This window comes from Staurois parvus, unplaced genomic scaffold, assembly GCF_062004578.1.
Source record: "Staurois parvus isolate SC_StPar_1 unplaced genomic scaffold, SC_StPar_1.0 ptg000077l, whole genome shotgun sequence".
Lineage (NCBI taxonomy): Eukaryota > Metazoa > Chordata > Amphibia > Anura > Ranidae > Staurois > Staurois parvus.
In genome coordinates this window covers 3,052,501-3,079,251 of record NW_028317873.1, presented here as the reverse complement: position 1 = coordinate 3,079,251, position 26,751 = coordinate 3,052,501, and the positions used below count along the sequence as shown (strand labels likewise).

Below are 26,751 nucleotides of genomic sequence, written 5' to 3'. Positions count from 1 at the left end.
CCACCTGGTAAAAAATGAAATGACGTAGGCAACATGTGACTGGAAGACCAGGTGGCAACCATGCAAACAAATGCCTGATAATGAAAAGATCAAAAGGCATTTACTTGTCTAGCAGATTGTACCTAGATAGAAAAAGAGGACACTTTATGCTTAATCCTCAATGATGGAGCTCCGTAAGCCACCTAAAAACTGGGTGACAGTCAATCTAAAAGGAGACCTGGTAGACTGATAAATTGTAATCGCTTGTATTCCATTCAAAAACAATGGAGGGAAATCCCTTTGGGGTGTACTGGACTAGGAAAGTAGGCTGAAGTGCAAGGTCCTGATTAAAGTGGAAGAAATATACCACCTTAGAGAGAAGGGAGGCCCTAGAATGCAAAACAACCTGGTCTCCTTAAAGCACAGAAAAAAAAACAAAAAAACCCCAAAAAACACGCCTTTTTGCAGGACAAGGCTACCAACTCAAACATTTCTCACCAAGGTGACAGCGATGAGAAAGGCCACCTTGTGAGGGCAGACAGGAAGATAGCTCTGATAGTTTCAAAGAGTGTTTTTTTGAAGAGCCAACAGGGACAGGTTGAGGTCCCACAAAGTCACAGAGGTGGACTCATATGTGGAACCATGTGAGCAACCCTGTACAAAGGCTTTTACCAAAGAATGAGAAGCCAGCAAGCGGTCTTTGAAAAAGAATCACAAGAGAGAAGATCTAATCTTTGATAGCACTCAGAGCCAACTGGAGACCAGACTGGAGAAAAGTCAGTAAGGATCCCACCAAGTATTTCCTTAGTTGGAATTTCCATATTGCACACCATACAAACTACACTTAAGTGTGATATAGACCATGCAAGTGACAGATTTTCTAGCTTTAAAGGAGCTAGAAAAAAATCTAACAGATTCAGATAGACCCTCTATCACTTAGGACCTGGACTTCAACAGCCATGCCTTGGGGCAGGAGATCCAGACCGTTTGGCAGCCCACAGAGTCTGCCAGATGCCTGATGAGGTTGGAGTACCAAACCTGCCAGGACCAGTTTAGTGGGAGGAGTATCACCATTGTGGCCTCCATTTAGATCCCGCTGAGCAGATGAGGGAGGAGATTTAGAGGGGTAAAGGAATAGATCAGATTGAACAAATCCCATGGAGTCAGAACATCCAGAGACAAACTTGCTCAGTATGCTGCTGAACTTGGAAGCCAGGAGGACCACTTCTGACATTCCACAACTGTGACAGAGGTTTTTGGATCATATCTGGGCAAATAAACTATTTTTCGGAGTCCAGATGTTGTTGACTTGTGGACACAGCGGATTGCGGTTCCTGGAACCCGGCCCACTATGCAATCACATGATCACAATGTCTATAAAGCTGTTATGAAGGAATTTCAATCATAACAGCTGTGATTGGCCCACAGCTATCATATGGCACCTGGACCAATCACAGCACCCTGTACTATGTGAGAGCTGTGGGCCAATCACAGCTGTTCTGAATGTAACCCATTCATGACAGTCTGAAATGTTGTTACAGTGATCATCATTATGGTGACAATGAACTACTCTGATGAAACTATGTTTAAAAAAAAAAAAAAAAAAAAAGAGACACCAGTCAGTATTCTTCATCACCGCCACACCAGTCATAAGATGACTCTGCACTGCACTGGTGACAGTATGTTAAAAAAAAATTGCACAGCAGAGAAATACAAAACAGCATGTCTCCAAGATAAAAAAGAGCACACAGTAAAAAAAAAAACAAAAAAAAAAAAAAAACACACAGCACAGAGTTAACCCTTTGATTGCCCAAAAGTTAACCCCTTCCTGCCCAGTGTCATTAGTACAGTGTCAGTGCTTTTTATTAGCACAGATCACTGTATTAGTGTCACTGGGGATGTCAATGGCAGTTATTGCCCACCCAGTGTCAAAATGCCCACTGCAGTCCTGGTATAAGTCGCTGATCACCGCCATTACTAGTATAGAAAAAAAAATCCAGTATATATACACCTCCATTTGCCATATTGCAAAAAATGGCCTGGTCAGGAGGGGGGGTAAATCCTCTGGAGGGCAAGTAATTAATGGCCTCAAGAAATCAGATAGTACATCAGTACTGATCAATCTTCAAATATATATACACCATAGTTTATAGACACTAACTTGAACACAAACCAATTAATATACAGGAAGTCCTCTACTTGTGAACAATCGTGTTGTGGACTTTCAAAGATATGAACAACTTCCAAGTTGCAAACTTGCAAAGGTGCGAACACGCATTCACATGACAAATCACGAAAGTAGCTCACGTGTCTACTGGACATTGTCAGCTGCGTGCACCCTCTGCCACAGGCGGTTGTTCTGCTGTGTAGTTTACTGTATAGTACAATAGTGTACAGTAGTAGAGTGTTTATTTCAAGCCTAGGATGTCTGGAGGCAAGCATAATAGCAGCGGTCTTGTCACTCCATACCAGCCCCTGCATGTCAGCTGTTGTACTGTACTACTGTACCTTTCAAGATACTGTAAGATTAAACATCTATTTTTTACAGTATTTCTTGTGTTTGTTTTTTATGCATTATTTTTGTAAAAAGTATTATAAACCTGACTTTGTTGGACTTACAAACGACCTCCCAGAACAGCACTTGTTCGTAAGTAGGGGACTTACTGTACACTTATTGGGATTTAAACATTTTTTTTACCAAAGATATGTAGCAGAATACATTTTGGCCTTTATGAAGAAATTAGATTTTTTGGATGTTTTATTACAGAAAGTAGGAAATATTTTTTTTCCAAACTTTTTGGTCTTTTTTCATTTATATAGCAAAAATAAAAAAACGAGAGGTGATTATACCCCACCAAAAGAAAGCTCTATTTGTGTGAAAAAAATTATATAAATTTAATTTCGTACAGTAATGCATGACTGCGCAACTGAAAGTTAAAGTAGCACAGTGCTGAATAGAAAATTGAAATGGCCTTGTTACGAAGGGGTTAAAACCTTCTGCAGGTCAAGTGGTTAAGAATCATGCACCAAATTCACATTCAAAAGAGTAGTGTAGACAACAATTCAAAGGCAACATTTGTTCTACTGATATGTTTGCTTTGCATTCAAAGCATGCCACACACTGCTTTTTTACATTCAAACACATATGTTTGAGTGAACACATAGGACTGAATGGAAAAAGTTGTGCTTGACAAGAATGCCCATTCATATGAGCCCACAATCACTTACTGAGCAGCTGATTGTACAGCAACTGACAAAAATGTATCACCTGGCTTGACACTTCATATATACATTAACCCCAGACAGAGCAAACTACATCTAGATAATGAAGATAAATATCCTTTTGATCTACTGAAGCTGGATAAAGCACCAAGAATACAATGTCCTGATTGAGGTAAAAAGCAGTTTCTGAAATGCAAGAAGAACCCAATTCAAATCTAATGGAGTGACTGGAAATTGAATGGGTGAGTCACAGCAAAATATGCCTTCCAGCACTGCAGGAATCCCCAATTCAAAGACCTTTGTCCTACAAGACCTGGGCTTGAACAGCCATGCTGTTGAAGCCAGCAACTGTGAACAAGTTCAGTACAAAAGGTCCTTGGGACAGAAGGTCTGAACAATCTAGGCCAGTCTGGAGCTATCCCCCTGCGGAGTACACAAGGAAGGAGTTTTATGGAAGGAAAGGCATAGATCAGGGTTTATTGATCCCATGGAGTAATCAGTGGATCTCTGTACCCGGAGACAAACCTGTTGTGTTTGCTGTTGAACCTGGAATCCAGGAGGTCCACAAGTGGAATCTCCTACCTGTGACACAGGTCTTTGGATCTGGGGGAATGGGTCCTGCTTTTAAAAGTGTTCAGACATTGCCAACTGAGGTAGTTTGCCTGTAAATTGTTCACACCTGCAATATAAAGAATAGGTATAGCTGTATATGAAGATCTGCCCCCCCCCAAAGAAAAATCCTGTTCTCCCTATCTTGCCAAAGCAAGACTTCAGGTTACTTGATGGTTAGTGTATGTTATCACTGTGGCAATGTCCACCTGGATCCTGATCAGTTGACCCACCAATCAGGATGTCCTGTGTTGAAGGGACAACCCCAAATCTCCTGGAGCTCCAGAATGTTTTTCGGGAGATGGGATTCTGCTGATTTCCAAGTCCCCTGCAAGTTGTCCATGACTCCTGTTAAACTGGCATCTGTTGTATAGAATCTCCAAGAGATCAGATGGAAACATTTTCCCAACTCCAGAGCTGGATTTGTGAGCCACCAGATCAAAGACAATTTGCTCCTCAGTGACAGGTGAATCAGTTAGCCCAGAGATTGAACAGATTTGTCTGGAGCAGAACTAGGCAAACGGGACTACCACAATAGAGGTTACCATGAGACCTATGGCCCTCCTACAAAAGTGAAGGGTTGATCTACTCTTGGACAAAGGAGTTAAAGTTTGGGAGCAAAGAGTATGCCATTTTGTTTTCTGGAAAAACGTTATCTTCATCCAGATCTAAGATACTCCAAGTAGTAGACATACACACACATATATATATATACACATACATACATACAAACAAACATACACACACGCATACATATATACTGACCAGCCTTTTAACCAAAGCATTTTCCACATGTTTGCGGACAGCAGACTCAGAGGAAATAAGTTGGCATATGTGACGGGAGTGACTTTTGGGGGTGGGGGGACCTCTGTATCATCTTCCCAAATTCCCATTATGTTTAAGGCACCCTGTGCCTGTTAAGGGGTACAGGGTGTGTATGTGAATGTCTGAGTCTTGTGTATAGTGTGTGTTCCTTTGTTCTCGGTCACATGGTTGTCCATTGTCTGTTTGCCATGTGCTACCCCCCATTGTGCTGTGTCTTCCTGTCCAGCCAACTATTATGGGATGTACTGTTTGTGTATTGGTGTGGGGGTTGGTCAATGTCCTTTGCCATGTGCTTCATCCCATTGTTCTGTGTCTTGGTGGGATGGGGAGGGGTGATGATGTATTTCCTGTTCTTGGTTGTGTTTCCCCGCCCTCTGTATATATCCTGTGTTTTGTGTTAAAATAAAGAGAGTTGGCTTTCTGTTTTAAGAAGAGCTGGGTGCTGTCTATTTCCTGAGGGATTTCAAGGGTGGGGTCCGTGGATGGTGTTCGGACAGCGGAAGCTGCGGGATAACGGAATATACCCAAGTGCGGTCAGGTACCGGTTCCGTTACAGCATATATTTACTAACCTGTCAACACAGTAGTGTAGTGCTGCCAGCATTCGCTCTTAGCTCCTGACAAATAAGGAATCAGCACAGAGGGAAACTGGATCCTCTTTTTTTTTTTTTTTTAATGCATAATCCATTCCCCTAAAGACTGGCGGACTAACGTGTGAGAGAAAACAGGTTTTTAGGAAGGATCTCCAAACACTGTGGAGTGCTGTGGTATTTCATTGAGTCTTCCTGTCAGTAAGTATCTGCCTGCCCTTACTAGATGTATGGGCACACAGATACCCTGCAAAAAAATGTGCATTCATTATTTTTTGTTAAAAGGTGAGCCTATCCTTTAAATACTGGTGCATACCCTACAGAAAAGGTCAGTCCTTTATTAACACAGGATTCTGTTGAATCAACAGTGGGGTCTTATAGCTTAAATAACAGACTCCTTAAACTGGCAATGGGATAGGGAGGTGTAAACAGATTAACAGGAGTTTTCCCATTCTCAATATAGAATGACTGGGAGTATCTACTGGAAAACATTTCTGAAGTTTAAGTCCCTTTCAATGAACCCTGCCTAATAAAAGAAGCTACAGGCTGTTCTTCCATATTTAAAGGTATATAAAGCTGAAATGGTCACTCTAAGCCTGGATGTTCATCCTACTGGCGATTCCTCAGAGACAGCCTGATCTGGCAAAGACTTTTCAGAGTTTCGTCAGACAAAGCCTCTGCAGCAAAAGGCTGAGAGGCCCAATAATCTGTGTGCAGGTCAGATAATCAACCAGGAAGGGGAAAGAGTTGAGGCATCCGTATAGCCTCTGTGGTCTAAAATTAGTAATTAAAATTCAAATTTGGCCCATAAAATCCTGCATAACTGTGGTGAAATCTTTCTGGAATAAAGCAGAGGAAAAAGCAATATCCAAAAGCAGCCAAGGAAGAATCTGTGGCCTGTAAGGACTTGAGCAGGAGGCAAAGTTCCAGGTTCTTGGTGTCAGGCCCTTGAGACAGAGAATTTCAAGACTTTTAGCGCATCTGTCTACATCTGCCTGCCCATAGACTTGCATGGAGCACTTAAAAAAATGGATTGGCAGACCTAATCAGAAAAGCCCACATGAAAGAACCCTTCATATATTTTTAATAGCCTTCACAGCACAGTTATTTAAGTGATGTACGTAAAAATGTCCCCTGAAAGCAAAATACAAGTCTGGTTTTACCACTGACTTACACTTTTCAACTTTTTACCAACATGTATACATCCAGCTGCTCAAAAAATAATTATGGGCTCATATGGACAAACGTTATTGTGAAACACAGTCTTTCCTATTTAAATACATACTTTGAGCAGAACTCATACGTTTGACCAGCTCCTAAGGACAAAGAGGTCAAATGCAGCCTCCAAATTGTCAGCTATACTACAACTACTCAACTCAAGTCAAGGTGAACTTGATCCATGGCATTGAATGTGCATTTAGAATTTTTATCAAAACACAAGTAAACTATGAGCCTTTAGGCAAATCTAGAGTGTAAAATAAGTGGCTAATAAAGGCTGGAAGAACATAACAGGCACCTGTACATAGGGTCAATTATCAAAACCAGAGCCCCAAATAATCTGATATGCACATAAGACTCAGCTTCTAATGTTAAGCTCCTGGCCTCTTCCCCTCCTATGCCTCGCTGCGGGTCCGTGAGGCCTTTTATCACAGTGATCAGCCACAGGAAGTGAAAATAAGGAGCTAAGCACTTAAAAGAGAAGTACGGCCAAAGCGCTTTAGGCTGTACTTCTCCTGTTGGTCATAGGAGTGCAGTTCATCCTGCACTCGTGACCTGTTTTCAGCTGACAGTGGGCTGAAGCCCTCTGTTGGCTAACGTCACTCAGCAGGTCCAGGCTGGGGAAAGATCCATCCCAGAGTATGGAGCGGCACCTGGCTCAGCCTCTCAGCGACCCGCTGAGAGCCTGAGCCAGCACCTCCCTGCCCCTCTACAGTCTAGCATGTGTGTGTGTGGGGGGAAGGGGGGGCAGAACAGACAGCGGTGAGAACGCTCAGAGCGGCTCTCACACTTAGACCTGGCAGGGGACAGATGCAGCAACGGACTGATGCTGCATCCACCTAGGCAAGTATGATTTAAAAAAAGAAAGCCCTTACTTCTCTTAACTAATTAGGCTGGACAATATAATGTGCAGACAGCTGATACACAGAATATAACTGGACACTAACATTTATAGGTAAAGTAGATCCAGGGAATATCCGATTGCCTCTCAGGGGATCAGGGAGGATTTGTTTTCCCTGAAGGAGCAAATTGGTTTATGGTTTGTTGGGGTTTTTTTTGCCTTCCTCTGGATCAACTGTGGGTACAGGATAACTTTTTTTTTTTGTAATGGTTGAACTGGAGGGACATTTGTCTTTTTTCAGCCAGACTAACTATGTCAGATGCGCTGCCAGCATGAATTACATACTTATTTTACACCTAGCCTTTCCTTTTATGCAAAAAAAAAAAACACATGAAAAAGGTTGCCATCGCTGACCTTGTTCTGAAAACGCTAGCTACCTGGCCATCGCTTGCTTCAATAGCTTGGCCATCAGAACTGGAACAAGCAAAGCAAAGCAAGCAGCAAGTGAAGTTAAAGCGGAGTTCCACCCAAAAGGGGAAAGTTCCGCTTTAATGTTTTGTCCCCCACTCCCCATTAAGTATTGGCACCTTTGGGGGGCGGGTACCCGAATTTGACAGGTACCCGCTCCCACTTCCACTGCGATCGCGTAGGTGATCGGAAGCAGAAGTTGTCCTCCCTCCCTGTAGTCTTCTGGGACTCGTAACAGGTCCCAGAAGACTACGGGGCCATTCACAAAGAGCAGTGCTTCTCACGCATGCGCAGTGGGCACCCGGCTGTGCAGCCTCAAGCTGTCATAGCCGGGTGCCCACACAAAAGATGCAGGTGTCAGAAAGATGTCTGGTGAAACCAGCAGTGATGAGGACACCGCTGGACCGAGGGACAGGTAAGTGGCTGTATTTTAAAAGATAGCAGCTAGTTTTTGTAGCTGCTGATTTTTTTTTTTTTTTTTCAGCTGGAACTCCGCTTTAAGTCTCTAAAGCTCCATTTATTTTTCAGGGCATTCACTCAGACAGCAATAAAGGGAAATTCCAGGTGAGGTATATTTTTTCATTGTTACATTGGTTCAGCTTAAAAAAAAAAAAAATTAAAAAATTAAAAAAGGCACAACCAAGCACCTGAAACTCCAACCCAAAAAGAAAAATAATTTACAAACGTACAAAAATGGTGATTGTGTTACACATTACATGGTGATTGTGTTACATTACATAGCAGCACACGCCAGAGAGCAGTAATAATTCTAGGGCCATCATTTATGGTTAACTCTAAACTGATGAACTTTTAAGGGCTTTTAAAGTGTCGCCTATGGATATCATTGTGTACCAAAGTTTAATGGACATATGCACTTTTAGTGCGTGACATGTTGGGTATCTGTTTGCTCTGTGATACATCATTCTTTATATTTTACAAAAAAATTGTGTAATCGATTGCATTTGTACGAAAGCATCTGACTAAACCAATCTTGGGTTTGAAGAAAATCGCCATGCAAGTTTACTGCAGTTAGCTAAAGAAGTAGAAAGCCAAACTGGGGCGATTGTTTCCTGTAATACAATACAATACAGCGTACACCGCAGAGGAATGGCATGTTGTCCACGAAGAAAGCCTCTAAGGCCCATGCATAGAAAAGCCCACCTATAATTTGCCAGGGCCCATGCTGAAAAAGAAGACTACTGGGACTCTGTGCTCGGGAGTGATGAGACCAAGATACAGTTGTGGCCAAAATTATTCAACCCCCACTGAAATTGAGTGTTTTGGCCAGTTTGACATTGCTTTTGATCATTCAGTCATCTTGCTTACATTTACATTAAAGAGGCACTTGTAGGTCAGACAAATATAACATAACAGTTATAATGAAATAACCACAAATGTCTTTTCTGTGCTCACAGCATTATCAGTTTTATTCAACCCCCAAGTGACATTCAATCTTAGTACTTAGTACAGCATCCTTTTACAGTTATAACAGCTTTTAAACGTGAAGCATAGCTTGACACAAGTGTCTTGCAGCGATCTACGGGTATCTTCGCCCATTCTTCATGGGCAAAGGCCTCCAGTTCAGTCACATTCTTAGGCTTGCGCACTGCAACTGCTTTCTTTAAGTCCCACCAGAGGTTCTCAATCGGATTTAAGTCTGGTGACTGCGATGGCCACTCCAAAATGTTCCAGCCTTTCCTCTGCAACCATGCTCTAGTGGACTTGGAGGTATGCTTGGGATCATTGTCCTGTTGAAAGGTCCAACGTCTCCCAAGCCTCAGGTGTGTGACGGACTGCATCACGTTTCCATCCAATATCTCCTGGTACTGAAGAGAATTCATGGTACCTTGCACACGCTGAAGCTTCCCTGTACCTGCAGAAGCAAAACAGCCCCAAAGCATGATTGACCCTCCACCATGCTTCACAGTAGGCAAGGTGTTCTTTTCATCATAGGCCTTGTTCTTCCTCCTCCAAACATAGCGTTGATCCATGGGCCCAAACAGTTCTAATTTTGTTTCATCAGTCCACAGAACACTATCCCACAACTTTTGTGGTTTGTCCACATGGCTTTTGGCATACTGCAGTCGACTCTTCTTATTCTTTGGAGACAGCAAGGGGGTACGCCTGGGAGTTCTGGCACGGAGGCCTTCATTACGCAGTGTGCGTCTTATTGTCTGGGCTGAAACTTCTGTACCCACATCTGACAAATCTTTTCTCAGTTCCTCAGCAGTCACACGGGGACTTCTCTCCACTCTACGCTTCAGGTAGCGCACAGCAGTCGAAGTCAGCATCTTCTTTCTGCCACGACCAGGTAGCGTTTCAACAGTGCCCTTTGCCTTGAATTTGCGAATGATGCTTCCTAAGGTGTCTCTTGGTATGTTTAACATCTTTGCAATCTTCTTATAGCCATTGCCCTTCCTGTGAAGAGAAATCACCTCTTCTCTTGTCTTCCTGGACCATTCTCTTGCCTTCACCATGTTTGTAACCACACCAGTAAATGTCTAGAAGGAGCTGAGTATCACAGTCATTTTAAAGCTGCCTAATTGGTGCTTATTATGCTTGATTGCTGCTCGGTGACATCCACAGGTGTTTTCAATACCTGATGGAAAGCACCTGTATGAACCTCTGTTCTTCAGAGTGGTAGTCTTTAAGGGGTTGAATAATTGTGGCAATGAAGAAACCACATAAGAACCATTTACTACTGTATTACATAAACAATTGATGTCATTTTAGTTGCATTTGGGTAGTTACAACGTCCTTGTAGGATTTGATTCTGAATACAATTCCAAATGTACACTATAGTCCCTAAACCCCTTTACAGCATTGGGGGTTGAATAATTTTGGCCACAACTGTAAATGTTTCTGGAACTGATGGTTTCAAAACCGTATGGTGTTGCAAAGGTCTGGAATACAAAGAAAAATGCATGGTGCCTACAGTGAAACTGTAGTGGCAGTGTCCTTCTGTGGGGCTGCATGAGTGCTGCTGGGGTCAGGGAGCTGCATTTCATTTATGGTATCATAAATTCACAGATGTACTGCTGTATATGGAAAGAGGAGATGCTACCATCAAATCCATGTCCTTGGTCGACATGCACTTTTACAACATGACAATGATCCAAAACACACATCTAAGGCCTCTGTTGCATTTCTGAAGAACAGGGTGAAAGTGATTCAGTGGCCAAGTCTCCTAATATGAACCCAAACACCTATGGGGATTCTGAAGAGACATGCTGAGCATCACTCTCCATCCAGCATCCAAGCTCTAAAAGAGGTTGTTCTTGAAGAATGGAAAAAGATAGATGTTGCAATATGTCACCAACTTGTTCATTCCATGCCTAGAAGACTTTGCGCTGTCCTTACAAATCATGGACGTCATACAAAATAGTAGATGTAGTAGTTTTTGATGTGGGGTGTATACATTTTTGCATCAATTTGAGTAAAACTGAAGATTTTGTAATCTAAGTTATATTATTAACCTTACTTTCATGTAGTGAGCTAAACAAACGTTCTATAAAACTCAGTTTTGTCAATATTTAGTAAATTCTTCTGTCATTGAGATATTGATTAAAATCTTACTTTTCAAAAGAGGTGTACTCATTTATGCTGAGTGCTGTGTATGTGTTTATATATAATCTCTATATCTATCTATCTATCTATCTATCTATCTATCTCTATATATATATATATATATATATATATATATATATATATATATATATATATATATATATCTCTATATCTATCTATATCTCTATATCTATCTATCTATATGTATATACATATACATATACACACAGTTAAATTGAAGCTTCCTGTGCCGGTACCACATGCACATGTAAATGGCAATCGCAGTACATATGTAAGGTATCACTGTGAGCATCAGAGTGAAAGCAAAAATTCTAGCACCAGACCTCCTGTTTAAATCTAAACCTACAACCTGTAAAGGATTTTAAAGCATCGCCTATGGAGAATTTTAGGTACCATAGTTTGGCGCCATTTGAGGTGACATGTTAGGTATTTATAGGTATCCATTTACTCAGCGTATCATCATCTGTTATGTTTTACCAAACAAATTGGGTATTAAATTGTGTTTATGTTCACTAGAACTCATTAAACTGTATTTTTTCCTGATAATTTGAGTTTGATTAACTGCTTCGCAAAGATCGTGCGACATACAAAAATGCAACAACCATTTTATTCCCCAGGGTCTCTACTTGAAAAAAAAAATGAATTATATAAATATAAATAATTTGTTTGGTGGTTCTAAGTAATTTTCTAGCAAAAAAAAAAAGCAAATTTTTGCATGTATGAGAGAAATGTCAAAATTGGCCTGGACTAAAAATGGTTAAAAGAAACAGTCACTGAAATGATCTGTATTATGAATGAACCAATTGATAAAAAGCAAAATTTTGCCACGGTCAATTAACTTGGTACAGTTAAAATAGATGAAGAGTTCATTCATACCATATACGTGACTGACTGGCACCTCAACATACATGCGCTGCAAAAATTACATACAAATGTTCATGCATTGAGGCGAGTTACAGATGACTAAAAAAAAAAAAAAAGGCAGCTCATTACAAAAAAATGCTTGCCTTGCAGCACATCTAGATGTAAATAAATGATAGAACAGAGGAGGCTTTTGTTTGCATGGGTGGCCACCCTAAAATTTACTTCTGCACTACTCAGAGCAGAATAGCCAGCATCTTTTTAATTTAGTTTTCAGATTTCTAGCAATTTGAATTGAATAGATGTTTTCAGATATTAGTAGATAAACTGACCTTGTATGTAATATTCCAACGAGCTTCGAGGCAAGATTAGATGGTAATCGTTCAGAGATACAACATCGACTTAAGAAAATCAGCAAGTCAGATGAAAGCGTTGGAATAAAGTATAAAAGTTGCACCAGTCTCAACTGCAACTCTTCTGGCAGAAGGACAAGAATGCCATCTTTTGGATCTGTGTAAAAAAAATAACAGAATTAGCAGCAAAAACAAACTGTGTGAAAATTATAGTTCATTTAAAACTATAAAAAAAACTATTACACTAATAAATAATTTGAAGAAGGGGACATACCCCGAAAGCTTGTCCTCAAAATTGTATGTTAGTGCAAATAAAAAAAGTATCATGGACAGTACTCAATTGTTTCTGACACTAATAAATAAAAATATATGTGTTTATGTCAATGATAAGATTATTTCCTATCCAAATTCCTAGCGCAGGGCTGCCTTAATATGCAAGTCTGGCCAATACATGCACCCTTCCCCATGATTTGCTTATCTAAATATGCGCACAAAAAGTATTGCGACATCTTATGAACTCTTAATTTCCTGTGATGAGTGACAATGCTGCACTAAAATCAGAAGCAATGTTGTCAGTCAAGTTCTCACTTACTGGACTATAGAACACTACCCCCTTGGAGAGTTCAGTTTTTATCCATTCTGTGTATTAAACACGGATGAGGATTTATTACACACATTTTTGCAAGAACTAGGAAATATCTAAAGCAAATTATCCTGCCTTTCATTTTGCAAAGAATTTACAACACTTCCAATCCTGAGTGATTAGTCTTTAACTGTATATACACACACATACCTAGGCAGTGGACAGGTTCTACACTTCAAAACCTTACACACTAGTGGTAAAAGGACTTGAGAGCTGTGGATAATCCCTGGTAATCTGTAGCAAAATGAACTACTATTTTTCCTGTATATTCAATAAATCAATCCGTCATTCACAAGGATGCAGAGGCCCATACATGTGAATGAGGATTCTGTTTATGCATGCAGACAGAGTGGACACACGGCTGTACGGATTCCAGCGCACAGCCAATTTTGATAGGCGCGCCGGGTCAAGGGCACAATCCGAAACAGATAGCGTGCATTCAGGGCCTCGCACTCGCTCATGCATGACTCTCAAAATTGGCTGTGCGCTGGGGTCTGCACAAACAATGCATGTTCATTCACGAATACAGGCTGTATGAAAATAGCTCCACACTATATGGCCTGTCTCTGTGAAACTGGACATTAAAGATGGTCACGCAGGTTCAACCTGATTGTACAATACCCAGTAAATGGGTAAATCCAAAGGCAATAGTACAGATATTAAAAATGCTTAACCAAAGCAGTTTAACCAAAATAAATAAATACATCTTCCCTATAGCTTTAATGACCTAACTTACCTGTAATGAAGTATGTGGCAGCTGAATCCTGTAGAAATCTTCTGTACAGTGATAACAGGTCCTTTTCCAGATGATGAACTTCCAGTGCTGTAATGGTTAATAGCTCAGAGTCTTGAGAACAAGCTCCCAAACTGGAACTTGTCCCCGCTTCCCTCCAATTCAATTGGGAAAAGCGTTTCAGTGTATGCTCATATGGAAGACTGAGTGTGTGAATGATAGTAGAAGAATTGAACATGAACAGAGAAACAGTGCAACAGAGTCAAATGGAAGATTTTGGAATGAGAAAGATTTCCACAAAGATGGTGCTTTGAATTCTGACAGAAGATCAGAAAGAACGTCGTCTTCAATTGCAGCCAACATCATGGGTCGCAGGCACGCTCTGGGAAAGGGCTTGTCCCAGTCAGCACTCTCCTATAGACACAGCGTTCCCACGTTGTTGAAACGGACATCTGTTAATGTGAAGGAACAGATCTACAAACTGGCCAAGGAAGGTCTGACCCGGTCCCCGATTTTCAAGGAGTTGCCCAGGTTCGTTTTGTAATTGGCAACAAGATCCTGAGAATCTGGCCCCTGACCTACCAGAGAACCTCTACCCACCTGATCAAGAAGACTATGATTGTGCGCAAATATTTGGAGAGGAACAGGAAGGATAAAGATGCCAAATCTCATCTTATTCTCATTGAAAGCCGAAATTCACAGATTGGCTACTACAAGACCAGGAGAGTCCTCCCAGCCACCTGGAAGTACGAGTCCTCCACAGCTTCGGCCTTCGTCACATAGATGTCTCTGAAGTCTTTAATAAAGTTCAAATTTCATCCGATCTTTTGAAGAATGCAGGGGTGTTTGATAGGTTATTACTGGTGCTGAAACAGTGTGATCCGGAAACAAAACAAAAGACCAGAGCATTCAGTGGAAAACAAAGAAATCACCTCACCCGAAGAAAGCACGCATGTCTCATTCTCAGTTTAAAACCATGCTGCTGTGTTCATAGAACATGGTTCAACAGTCAACCAACATTTTTTTTTTCACAAGCAAACTCTTTATTGAGATATGCAACCACATTATACAGCAAACAAAAATGAGACCAGTATAGTGGCAAATAGTGCAATTACACAATCAAGAATATACTTGCCATAAGCAAGCAGAATAAAACTAACAAAGTCCATCCAACAAGGTATAAATACCATATAAACAGAAGCAAGTAGCAAAAAAGGGATAAATGTAAGCAAATACATGCCCTCTTCCTCAACAGAAGTAGATGCAGAGTCAAGCCATTTATCCCATACTTTATATTTGGCAAGGCATCCTCGATGCATGTAAATAACCTTCTTATATGGTAATATACTATTTATCGCAGTAACCCAGTGCGAGATAGTAGGCAACAGCGCTCGAAGCCAAGTTTGAGCAATTAGAAATCTGGCCACAGAGTTTCCTGTAAGAAAATAGTCTGAATTTTATCGGTTTCCAAGTTAGGGAATAGAACCAGTAAACATTGCTTAGGGCATAGAGTAAGGGGTGAACCCATTTTGTCATGGAGGAACTGAACCACCTGACCCCAGTACCCATGAATACAGCAAGACCATATGAGATAAAAGGTACCAATGGAAACCCCACATCTAGGACAAAGCAGACTATATTGAGGCTGGTATCTGGACCGCTGAAAAGGCTTAAAATAGGTTCTATGAAGTATATATAGGTGGGCGAGACGATCCCACAGTTTTGGGGAGACCAGTTTACTCGAGGTTAACACCTCCTCCCACGTCCGCCTCCCATCGGGATTTAAGTTGATACGCCAAGGTCAATGCAGGAGGCAAGAGCAGAGCATTGTAGAATGTGCACTTAAGTTTTTTGGATTCCATACCCAACATCAAATCCATAAAGGTATAAAGATGCGGGATAGAGTCACCGAATCGGGCATGCAGCGTGTGTCGGTGCTGGAGATAACAGAAAAGCATAAAGTTAGGAAAGTCAAATTCTAATTTAAGGTCTTGAAAGGGTTTAATGCCAGCACTGGTGAACACCTGAGAGACGTACAGAATCCCTCTGTTGATCCATAGATGAGAGTCAGGGACAATGCGCAACTCCGGGAGGCACAGGTTGTCCCATAGAGGGGTGTGGGTGTGTAGAGAAGGGGTTTGCAGCTTACAGAATAATGACCAGATCTTCCAGTGGTGGTATAGTAACCCTTTGCGACCACCCATAATTGAGGGGTCTCACATACCCTTTAACTGGAGTTGAAATGGATGAGTAGCCCAAGAAAAGGATGAAGCGCACACCAAGGCAAGATCACGGTCTCTATCCCCTTTGTCCAAGTGGAAACAATGAGGCAGTTGAGCTAAATAGTAGAGGTTAGACGCTGCTCCCCAACCCCCAGGTGCGTGGGATTTTTTAAGACAATGGTTTATGTTGCATATTGCCCCATACAAAGGTTATAAACAGGGAATCCAGAGACTTGAAAATAAGAAATGGTAAATACACCTGTGCATGCCACATAAAGATTTTTGGGCAGCAGCACCATTTTAATCAAAATAATAAGACTCATAACACCTAAGGGAAGTCGAGCCCATGCCAGCAGTTTGGATTTCAATATCAGGTATAAAGGATCCAGGTTGAGCCGAAGATGATCCTCAGCTGAGTGAGAAACCACAACCCCGAGATATTTAATGGTACTTACTCAAGTAAAGGAAAAGTGGCCTATTCCGCAGTAGGAGCATCGATATCCAGTGGGAGAATCTGGGATTTTCCCCAATTTATTTTGAGGCCGGAAAATTGTCCAAAGTGGTCTATAAGATCAAGGGCAGCCCTAAGAGAAGGGCCCGCATCTTCCAGGTACAAGAGCATGTCATCCGCATATAAGCTCACCGTTACTACCAGTTGACCAGAACGCAAACCCTGAATTTCGGGGTGCGTTCGGAGGGCTATGGTTAGCGGTTCCATAGCTAAAGCATATAACAAGGGGAAAAGAGGCCATCCCTGACGCTTGCCTATAGAAAGGGATCAGACACTCAACCACCAACCAGGACCCTGGCTGTTGGAGCATATTAAAGTAATCAAAGCCACTTGATAAATTTGAGCCCAAACCCAAATCTGCATAGACATTCCCATAAATACCCCCACTCCACCGAGTGGAAAGCTTTAGCAGCATCAAGTGAAACAACAACCCTGGAGCCTACATGGTCATGTGAGGCTTGTAGGTTCATAAAGAACCTCCATAGATTAAATGCCGTTTTTTTTGCCTGGCATGAACCCAATCTGATCTGGGTGGGTCAGCTGTAAGATTATTTTGTTTAAAAGCAGTGCCAGGGCTTTGGCCAAGATCTTAATGTTGAGCTGTAGGAGGGAGATGGGACGGTGCGACTCAGGGAGTAGAGAGCATTTGCCGGGTTTAGGTATAAGGACCATCAATGCTTCTCCCATCAACTGTGAAAGAAAGGCAGATCTATAGATATGCTGGTACAATGTGTGTAGGCGAGGGATGATGGAGTCATGTAATTGAGTATAAAATTCCAATGAGAGTCCATCAGATCCCGGTGTTTAAGAGGGGGATAGGTGGGCTATGGCTTCAGTTAAGTCTTCAATAGAGATAGGGGCTTCCAAATTAGCAGTTTGAGAGGGGGTGAGAGAGGGAAAAGGTATGGTTTGTAAAAAATTAATGAGCTCAGTGTGGGTTCGAGTGGTGGTGGATGAATAGAATGTGGAGAGAAAAAAAAAGCTCTGAAACTCCTCCACCAGGTCCGGGTCAGTGATGTGAGCACCAGAGGCATCACGCAGGGAAATCACAGTAGGAGGCCTAAGATCCAAATAAGCTAATAACCGACCAGCTCATTACCCATGTTCAAATATTCTCTGTCTACTATAAAAGATGTTTTGTTTGGCCTTCTCAAAGAGTAGGTGGTTAACCAGACGAGCCTGCAGTTTAACTAGGGAAGCAGCCTCAGCCGAGGGGTCAGTCTGAGTTATGGGAATCTGGAGGAAAAGACTAGAACTTTGGCCTGACAAGTGAATTCTCAACCACACAATGCTCCTGCACACGATGTGTTAGGTGTCCGTGAGTTCCAGGCCCAGAAATCCATTGCGAAACTTGACCAACCACCTTATTCCCCTGACTTAGCACCCTGTAACTGGCTGTTTCCAAAATAAAAATACCTTAAAAAGGACACAGATTTGATTCCAGACATTCAGCACGCTGCAACAAAATTACTGTGCAGCATTCCAGGAATGTTCCAGCAGTGGCACAGTCGTCTAGAAAAGAGTGTCGCTTCACAAGGTGACAACAACCAATAGTGTATAGGTAAACAATTTTTTTTGACAGTCCATTCCAGGAATTAAATTGTCACACCTCGTACATTATGAAACATGTTTTCACAATGAAGGAGACGAGAGGATAGGAAGAGGGAGAAGGGTTAAAGAGGGGGATAGGCAGACCAGAAGTTCATCAGCAGGAAGAGGACAGGGCATCCTTGCACAGATTTGCACAGGACCCAGCTGCCTGCACAACATGGGACATACCTCCACAGGTAAGTTAGGTCACTAAAACTATAGAGAATTTGAGCTTTAAAATCACATTTTTAAAAATCTTTCATATCACTTAGAAGTACACTGACCTTCCGCAGAAAAAAAGGTAAAAAAACAGAACAAAGCATACACACCATAAACTTGACAGGCTATCGCCTGAAGGTTCTGAAGTAATTCCTTGTTTGACCGAGCTGCAGCAGTATATATTGTATCAATCATAAGGGCAGAAAGCTGGTGGTTTCTCGGACCAAGATGAACAAGCTGAACTGGTAAGCTGGCAAGCCATCGAGATAAAACTTTACTTCGGCTCCTGCAAAAAACAATGAAATCAGACCTAATACGTAAATTCATTTGTTTGCTACACACTGCGCTGCACCGGTGACAAAAAAACAAAATAAAACCCCCACAATAATAAAATTACTTCTTTTTCTAGAATTATGTATTAACATAATTTAAAAAAAAAAAACAGTGTTAAACTTACTTTGTTTACGGTCATCTCCATCTATACAACAAATAACTTGGTAGAGCACAAAATCACTTTGTAAAACAGTTTTGGGTTCATATACACCTGACCAATCAAAAGCAGTCTAGCGCATACTGTCCCCCCCCCCCATACTGTCCCAAGAGGAGAGAAAGCCGCAGGGATTTAAAATCCCCAGCTTTTCCTTCTGTAACAGCATGGGATAGGTGCAGAGAGGTTTACCTGCCCCACTCCTGCGTGAACTGGGTTCACACAGGAGCAGTGGGAAAACTGCATGCAATTTGGATAGGAATTGCATTCCTGTTCAAATCGCATGCTATACTCTGCGGTGCAATTTGCGTCTATAGACGCAAAATCACACCGCAAAGTATTGGTTTCAGGTACCAGGAGCATTTTCACGAGTACTCGTGGAAATACTCGGTATCGGCACCGATACAGATACTGGTATTGGTGCATCCCTAGTACAAAATGTTTATAGCCAGCAGAAATTAGGTGTTGTTTGAAAGGTACTCTGTACTTCCATTCATATTTTGTCAAATTTCTTTGGACAGTTCCTACTTTGTTAGGTAAGTTGGTATATGGGTAGAACCTTACTGACTGTTGAATGCCAAAACATTTTTATTATTAAACAGAATGTATATAGCACCAAGAGTTTGTGCAGAACTTAAAGGAAGACAGTACAGTTACAATACAATTCAAGTCAAGGGGGTTAGGAGGGCAAAAAAAAAAATCAATACATTTGAGTAAAATAGAGATTGAACAGTACTTTTGAATTTTAGCTGACCAAACATAAACGTGGTAAAATGTCAAGCAACTCCATCAAGATCTTCGAAGAATCCTTGGAGGTTTTAAGAGGCAGGGACACTTCCCACCAACTCAAACTTTATAAACACACCACAAATCAGACAGTCACCCCTTACACAAACTCTGATCAACACAATGGTGGTGATGGTGGGAGCATGCAGGAATGAAAAGAGAGAAAGAAAGGTTGGTGTTGGTGATGGGGTAGGCACAGAGTTTAGTTGGGAGACACATGTGCATGTGTGTGTTGGCATATTGTTGAGAAGGTTGTGCAGGCGCAGTGGAGCACCATAAACAGATGTAATGAGGGTGTTGGCGGAGGAGTGGGGAGCATGGGGAATGTATGTAGGCATTATAGTAATAATGAAGATGCATATGGGTGTGTGAATGAGGGGACAGAAATGTAATTTCAGCTTTAACCTCCTCGGCGGTATGATTCTTTCCGTTTTTTTGTGCTGAAAGCGGTACCATTTTTTTGCATGGAAATATGTAGTTTTTTATTGTAGGCTGTAATTTTTAAATAACTCACTGAAATCTGTCCGAACAAGAGTCTATTAAACATTCCAGATATGATAAAATTTGAAACACGAAATCATAAATTATAATTTAAAATATTGAATTAAATGTATTATTATTAGATTATTTTTTATGATTATTTATTAATCAAACCAAAAACACTGAAATTTGAAATACAGAGGAGGTTAAGAGCTGGGGAGGGGGGGGGGGGCACTGGCAAAGATGGTTAAGCTGGTTATACACCAGTAGAATTTAGTGTGAAAGCTTGAACGGAAATTCTTTCTGTCAGAGCATTTGAGATCTTGCCACATCTATGAGTCAACCAACTTTGAAAGCAATTAACGTTCGTCCAGATGTGCTACTTGAAGGGAACCCTAGGATGTGTGTCTGTGTGTTGGGGTGGTGGGAGAAGGTAAAGGAGCCATGCCCCTATGTCAAACATGGTGTCATAATGCACAGTGGCCACCATCCGGAAGTAAACAGTGAATATTATTGTGCTGCAGATTTATAAGCATGCTGGTTTATTAGTAAGTCAATGTGACTGCACTTCTTTTATTTAAAAAACACCTCTTTTAATTGAAATACTGCCCTAAGAGGCTTGCTTTCCTTTTCTTTTCCAATATTTTTTATTAGATTTTCAATAGAAATATACAAATCCAATACACATTCAGAAAGTAACGTACATGCACACGTTCACAAAGAACGTACATGTACACCGTTTCAAAGTGTACATCAGCAAATAAGCAAAAAGGTGACATGTTAACAACAGTGAACACAATATAGTTCAGCGCAATTATGAAAAAGCTAAAAATCTCTTTCCAAATGTTAAACTGCGGCTTAGACTATATGTGTTCCCACATACAATAAAATAAAAAAAAATCTGTAAACAGTGCCGTGCAATGCAATGTGCTATAACTAAAATTATCACATAACGTGTACAAAAACCAACAATGCTGTATATTATATAGTGCATAAAATCACGTTAACAGTGCATACAATAGCATTTGTGCAATTTCAGCAACCAAAGATGGAAATAAATCCCTGTGTTCTTATAAGCTAGATTATGTGAAGCAGTCCTTTTTGTAGCAGTAAACAATCGTGCAACTTTTGCCATGCTAGTAATCACCCACGTGTGCCTCTTCCACCTACATATATAATTGAAGTCACGCGTTGTGACGCAACGCGTAGGGCGGGATGACGACGTCAAGCCGTACACCCGAAAGCCACCATCTTGTGAGTAACCAGGGAACTCAGGATCTTAAGGGAACACAGACTGTTTTACTGTAGTGATCAAGATGGGCACTTTATGTGTGAGTGCAATACATATTTTTTTAATAAATATTGGTGGATACATTTGATACACTATGACGGTGTATTCCTTTTAAACTTTGGAGGGTATATCGTGTAAGGAGTAGGAGGATGAATGTGGATCAAACTACTCCGGAGCTTGGAGACTGGAGAGTGCAGGAGGCTATACCTACCCTGGGTAAAGGGAAAAGTGTTATTTGACCTAATTATGCAGGTCATATACAGGAGGTGAGAGTATATATGTCAGTGGAAGAGGCACACACGTGATAAGCTGGCAAAAGTTGCACAATTGTTTACTGCTTTATGAGAGGATCACCATACAAAAAAGGACAGCTGAATGTGCAGAAATGCTATTGCATGCACTGTTAATGTGATTTTATGCACTGTATATGGTATACAGCATTGTTGGTTTTTGTACACTTCATATGATAATTTTAGTTATAGCACACTGCATTGCGCAGCACTGTTTACAGATTTTTCATGTTAACAACAGTAGTTATTTTCTATAAGCACAGTCCAAAAATCTGGACCCTCATATTGTGAGGATAGATGAGCTTAGACTCAAGCATGTTTCCACCTCTGTCCTTGACTGTTGGAGGGGCCAGGGGGAATACTGCACTGGTGCTCAAATAGATCATATCTTTTCCTATAGGCTCAGTGTAATAGGGGGAGGGAACATCATGGAACTCTACCAGTTACTGGAAACCTACTCTACTCCCCTAATACAGTGAAGGAAATAAGTATTTGATCCCCTGCTGCTTTTGTTTGCCCCCTCACGAAGAAATGATCAGTCTAAAAATTGAATGGTAGGTGTATTGTAACACAGAGACAGAATAGCAACAAAAAAATTCAAAAGAATGTCTAACAAATTATGCACGGATTTGCATGTTCATGAGGGAAATAAGTATTTGATGCCCTTCACAAGACATGACTTGGTACTTGGTGGCAAATCCCTTGTTGGCAATCACAGAGGTCAGACGTTTCCTGTAGTTGGCCACCAGGTTTGCACACAAGTCAGGAGGGATTTTGGCCCACTCCTCTTGGCAGATCCTCTCCAAGTCTTTAAGGTTTGGTGGCTGACGTTTGGCAACTTGAACTGTCAGCTCCCTCGTCAGATTTTCAATCGGATTAAGGTCTGGAGACTGGCTAGGCCACTCCAGGACCTTAAAGTGCTTCTTCCTGAGCCACTCCTTTGTTGCCTTGGTTTTGAGTCAGTGTCATGCTGGAACACCCATCCACAACCCATTTTCAATGCCCTGGCTGAGGGAAGAAGGTTCTCACCCAAGATTTAACGGTACATTGCCCCATTCATCATCCCTTTAATGCGGTGCAGTTGTCCTGTCCCCTTAGCAGAAAAACACCCCAAAGCAGAATGTTTCCACCACCATGTTTGACAGTTGGGATGGTGTTCTTGGGGTCATAGGCAGCATTCCTCCTCCTCCAAACACGGCCAGTTGAGTTGATGCCAAAGAGCTCAATTTTGGTCTCATCTTCTGCATCATTCAGATGTTCAGTGACAAACTTCAGATGGGCCTGGACATGTGCTTTCTTGAGCAGAGGGACTTTGCAGGCACTGCAGGATTTCAAGCCTTGTCGGCGTAGTGTGTTACCAATTGTTTTCTTGTTGATTGTGGTCCCAGCTGCCTGGAGATCATTGACAAGATCCTCACGTGTAGTTCTGGGATGGTTCCTCACTGTTCTCATGATCATTGACACTCCACGAGGTGAGATCTTGCATGGTGTACCAGACCTAGGGAGACTGACAGTTGTTTTGTGTTTCTTCCATTTGCGAATGATTGCACCAACTGTTGTCACCTTCTCTCCAAGCTGCTTGGTGATAGTTTGGTAGCCCAGTCCAGCCTTGTGTAGGTCTACAATCTTGTCCTTGACATCCTTGGACAGCTCTTTGGTCTTTGCCATGGTGGAGAGTTTGGAATCTGAATGTTTGATTTCTCCTGTGGAAAGGTGTTTTTTATACAGGTAACAAAATTAGATTAGCAGCACTCCCTTTAAGAGACTGCTTCTAATCTCAGATTGTTACCTTTGTGAAAGATACCTGGTAGCCAGAAATCCTGCTGAATGATAGGGGATCAAATACTTATTTCCCTCATGAACATGCAAATCAGTGCATAATTTGTTAGACATGCATTTCGTTTGAATTTTTTGTTGTTATTCTGTCTCAGTGTTACAATACACCAAACATTTGATCTTTAGACTGATGATTTCTTTGTGAGTGGGCAAACATTCAAAATTAGCAGGGGATCAAATACTTATTTCCTTCACTGTATATAGGTCTAAGGTCGATTCATGTCCGATTATAACTCACAACAGGTGGCTTGGAGGGCCGTATCAAAACCTTAATTGAAAGAGAAAAGTAAGAAGTAAAAGTAATTATCAAAGAAGAGAAAGAAGGGAAGTGCACCCAATACAGACAAGAGTAACAGAAGCAATTATAACTTATGAGGCATCTGAGAGATATTTGATCCAGGGGTTCCAAACGTTGTCAAAGAAATCCAGTTTGTCTTTTAACCATTTAAAGACATCCAAAGCATTGTGCCCGAGCTGACAGGGAGGAGAACTGTTAGTAAACAAAACAGTCCTCCTCCCCATCGAAGATGCTCGGTAATCAACATGCGCTGGCGGATACTCACCGGCCAGGACCCGGTGATTGAAAGCCGTGACCGCAAATGGCGGCGCGAGTAGGGCACGCGCACCCTATCCAGAAATGCAAAATCATGCGTATATACACGTGATTTTGCTCACCCCTGCTGCCCTGTAGTAGTATGTCTGCTATAGGTCGGCAGGAAAGTAGTTAATATTGCCTAGAAGCGTTCATTGGCCATGATCCGGGACCACATGGATTTCAATAGATGGAAGGGAATCGAAGGTGATTTCCAAGATCTAGCAATTGATATTCTAGCTGCTGTAAATACAACTACAATAAGCCTCCTTGTGTGTCCTGGTACCTCCTCAACTGGACGTCCAAGGCCTATATTTGTGAATTGAGAAGATTCACCTAAGTGAATAGATAACGTAGGTGCAAACCCAAAATGTCCTGACTTTGGGGCAAGTCCACCAAAAGTGGAACATTGCGCCATCTCGGCCACAGCTTCTGAAGCACGACACTAATCTCACTGGTACCATGTTAAAAGGACTTTGTAATTTGCTTCTATCAAGGAGGTGTTGATGAATGTTGTAGATGTGTACAACACCAGCTTATACCAATGTTCCAACTTCCAAAGTCTCCCCTAGATCATGTTCCCAGGTATCCATATAAAATAATTTAGTGGAGGCTGAAGGCCATTGTACATTTTTTTATATATGATCAGTGTGCTTGTCGAAGGTCCTGCATAGATGTTCCATACAGTAGAGGACGTCAAGTCAGAGGTTCAGTTTTAAGTAGCTAAAAAAGCTGGAATTTTTCTTGCAGGTATTGTCTCGACAAGACACCTCTATGGTCACAGTGGTCTGCAATCCATAGAAGACCCTTGTCAGTCCACCAGGCAAAATTTTGGGGGTGGAGGCCCGAGGTAAAATTGGGATTCCCAAATAATGGGGCCAAAGGAGTATGGGGAGATTTAAATCTTTAGGTTGTCATCAATCTGTCCCACAGGCTCAATGAGAACTAGATGGTTGGAGACAGTATTATCAGCCTGTCCTTCGCTCGCAACCACATCAAGTGGCTGACTACTTTAGTGGGATAGAAAGAAAATTCTAAAGACATCCAAAGCGGGTGATCCTGCTGCGTGTGAAATTGGATCAGTTGTGCTAACTGTGCAACTTGGTAGTATTTGATTAAATCTGTCATTCCCAATCACCTTCTCAATTTGGGTGTATGTAATGTTAACCTATTCATTCTGGGTCTCTTGTCCCCCATACAAATATGACTAGTTTTAGCTGGAACATTTTTACAACTGACATATTGATGGAAACCGGTAGAGTTCTAAACAAGTAAAGTATTCTCTGTAATATGTTCATTTTAATTGAGCACAATTGACCGAACTATGAAGGGGGATTGGCAGTCCATTTTCTAAGGTCTTCCAATATTTTTTTGTACAGTGGAGGATAAGTTTTTTGACACAATGTATGTATAGAAAGATTTAGGAAAATGCCCAGGTAGGGAAGGGCTTCTGCTTGCCATTTAAAAGAGAAGGATTCTTGTACGGTGCGGACAGTGTGATCTGCTAGGGATATATTAAGCGCTGGGGACTTAGAGTGGTTGATTGTGAGGCCAGAGATGGACATAAATCATCGCAAAACTAAGTGTATATTGGGGATTGAGGTGATCGGGGAAGAAAGGATCACCAGAATGTCAAACAAGACACATTTATGTTCCCGTTAGACCCCTTGTATATCCAGAGTGCTTAGGATCCTGATTGCTAAGGGCTCCAAGGCCAATATAAATAGAACTGGAAATAGGGGGCAGCCCTGTCAGGTACCTCTATTGCAAGCTATAGCCTTTCACCAATAAACGAGCCGTGGGTTTACAATGTATTGTTCGTAGGATTTGAAGGGTTTCTTTTTATAACCTATTGTTGTATAGGCGGAGTGAGATCAAAAGGCTGGAGTACACCATCTCCAGTGGGCAGTTCTTGGGATTTGTCCCTCAAGCGCTTCTGGACACTCAGTAGTATGATGGTCATGGTGGCCTAGTAAGAATTCAAGTTACCGCTATCCCTATTGGAAATCATGAGGTTTTCTGGAGAATGGATTCACTTCTTGCGCTTTGTGGACTTCGAGCACAAGAGCACTTGGATTTATAGACTTTTATATTTCTTTATTTTGTCACCATATTATCATCAGTTATGTGATTGTCACGTTTAGATCACTGTTGCACAGATTGTTTTATCTAGGTGATAGCGCTACACCCCATGTATTGCCAGAGAACATCAGGGTGGAAGATGATGCCATTTGGTCTCTGGCAGAAGCACCCTGCAGGGACCAGAGATTGCCATCCCTGAGCAGCAGGGAAAACTAGGGAGGAAGGTGCATCCAATCAGTGCTGTTAGCAAGCGGCTGTTCTTGGTCCTCAAAGAGCAGCGGCAGAGAGTGATGGCAGTAGGAGTTGGGAAGATAGCAGTGACTTAAAGGTGGTTGTTGGTGACTAGATAGTAAAGAGGCATCTGGGTGTGAAGAGTGTGGTTCCCTGCTGGGGTTGACATAGTGGGATGAGGAAAGTGGCAGGGACATCTTACTGC

General features: G+C 41.6%; 1 protein-coding gene and 1 pseudogene across 1 annotated transcript in view; one reads left to right on the top strand and one right to left on the bottom strand.

Moving 5' to 3' along the window:
* Window positions 1-26,751, bottom strand: part of TEX10 (testis expressed 10) — a 128,804-nt gene that overhangs the window by 33,597 nt on the left and 68,456 nt on the right. Inside the window, exons 7-8 of the mRNA XM_089669453.1 lie at window positions 18,582-18,757; window positions 12,533-12,710 (exon numbers count right to left, since the gene is read on the bottom strand). Coding sequence (XP_089525579.1) covers window positions 12,533-12,710; window positions 18,582-18,757 — 354 coding nt within the window. The remainder of the gene's footprint in view (window positions 1-12,532; window positions 12,711-18,581; window positions 18,758-26,751) is intronic.
* Window positions 14,294-14,712, top strand: LOC149469283 (small ribosomal subunit protein uS15 pseudogene; annotated as a pseudogene).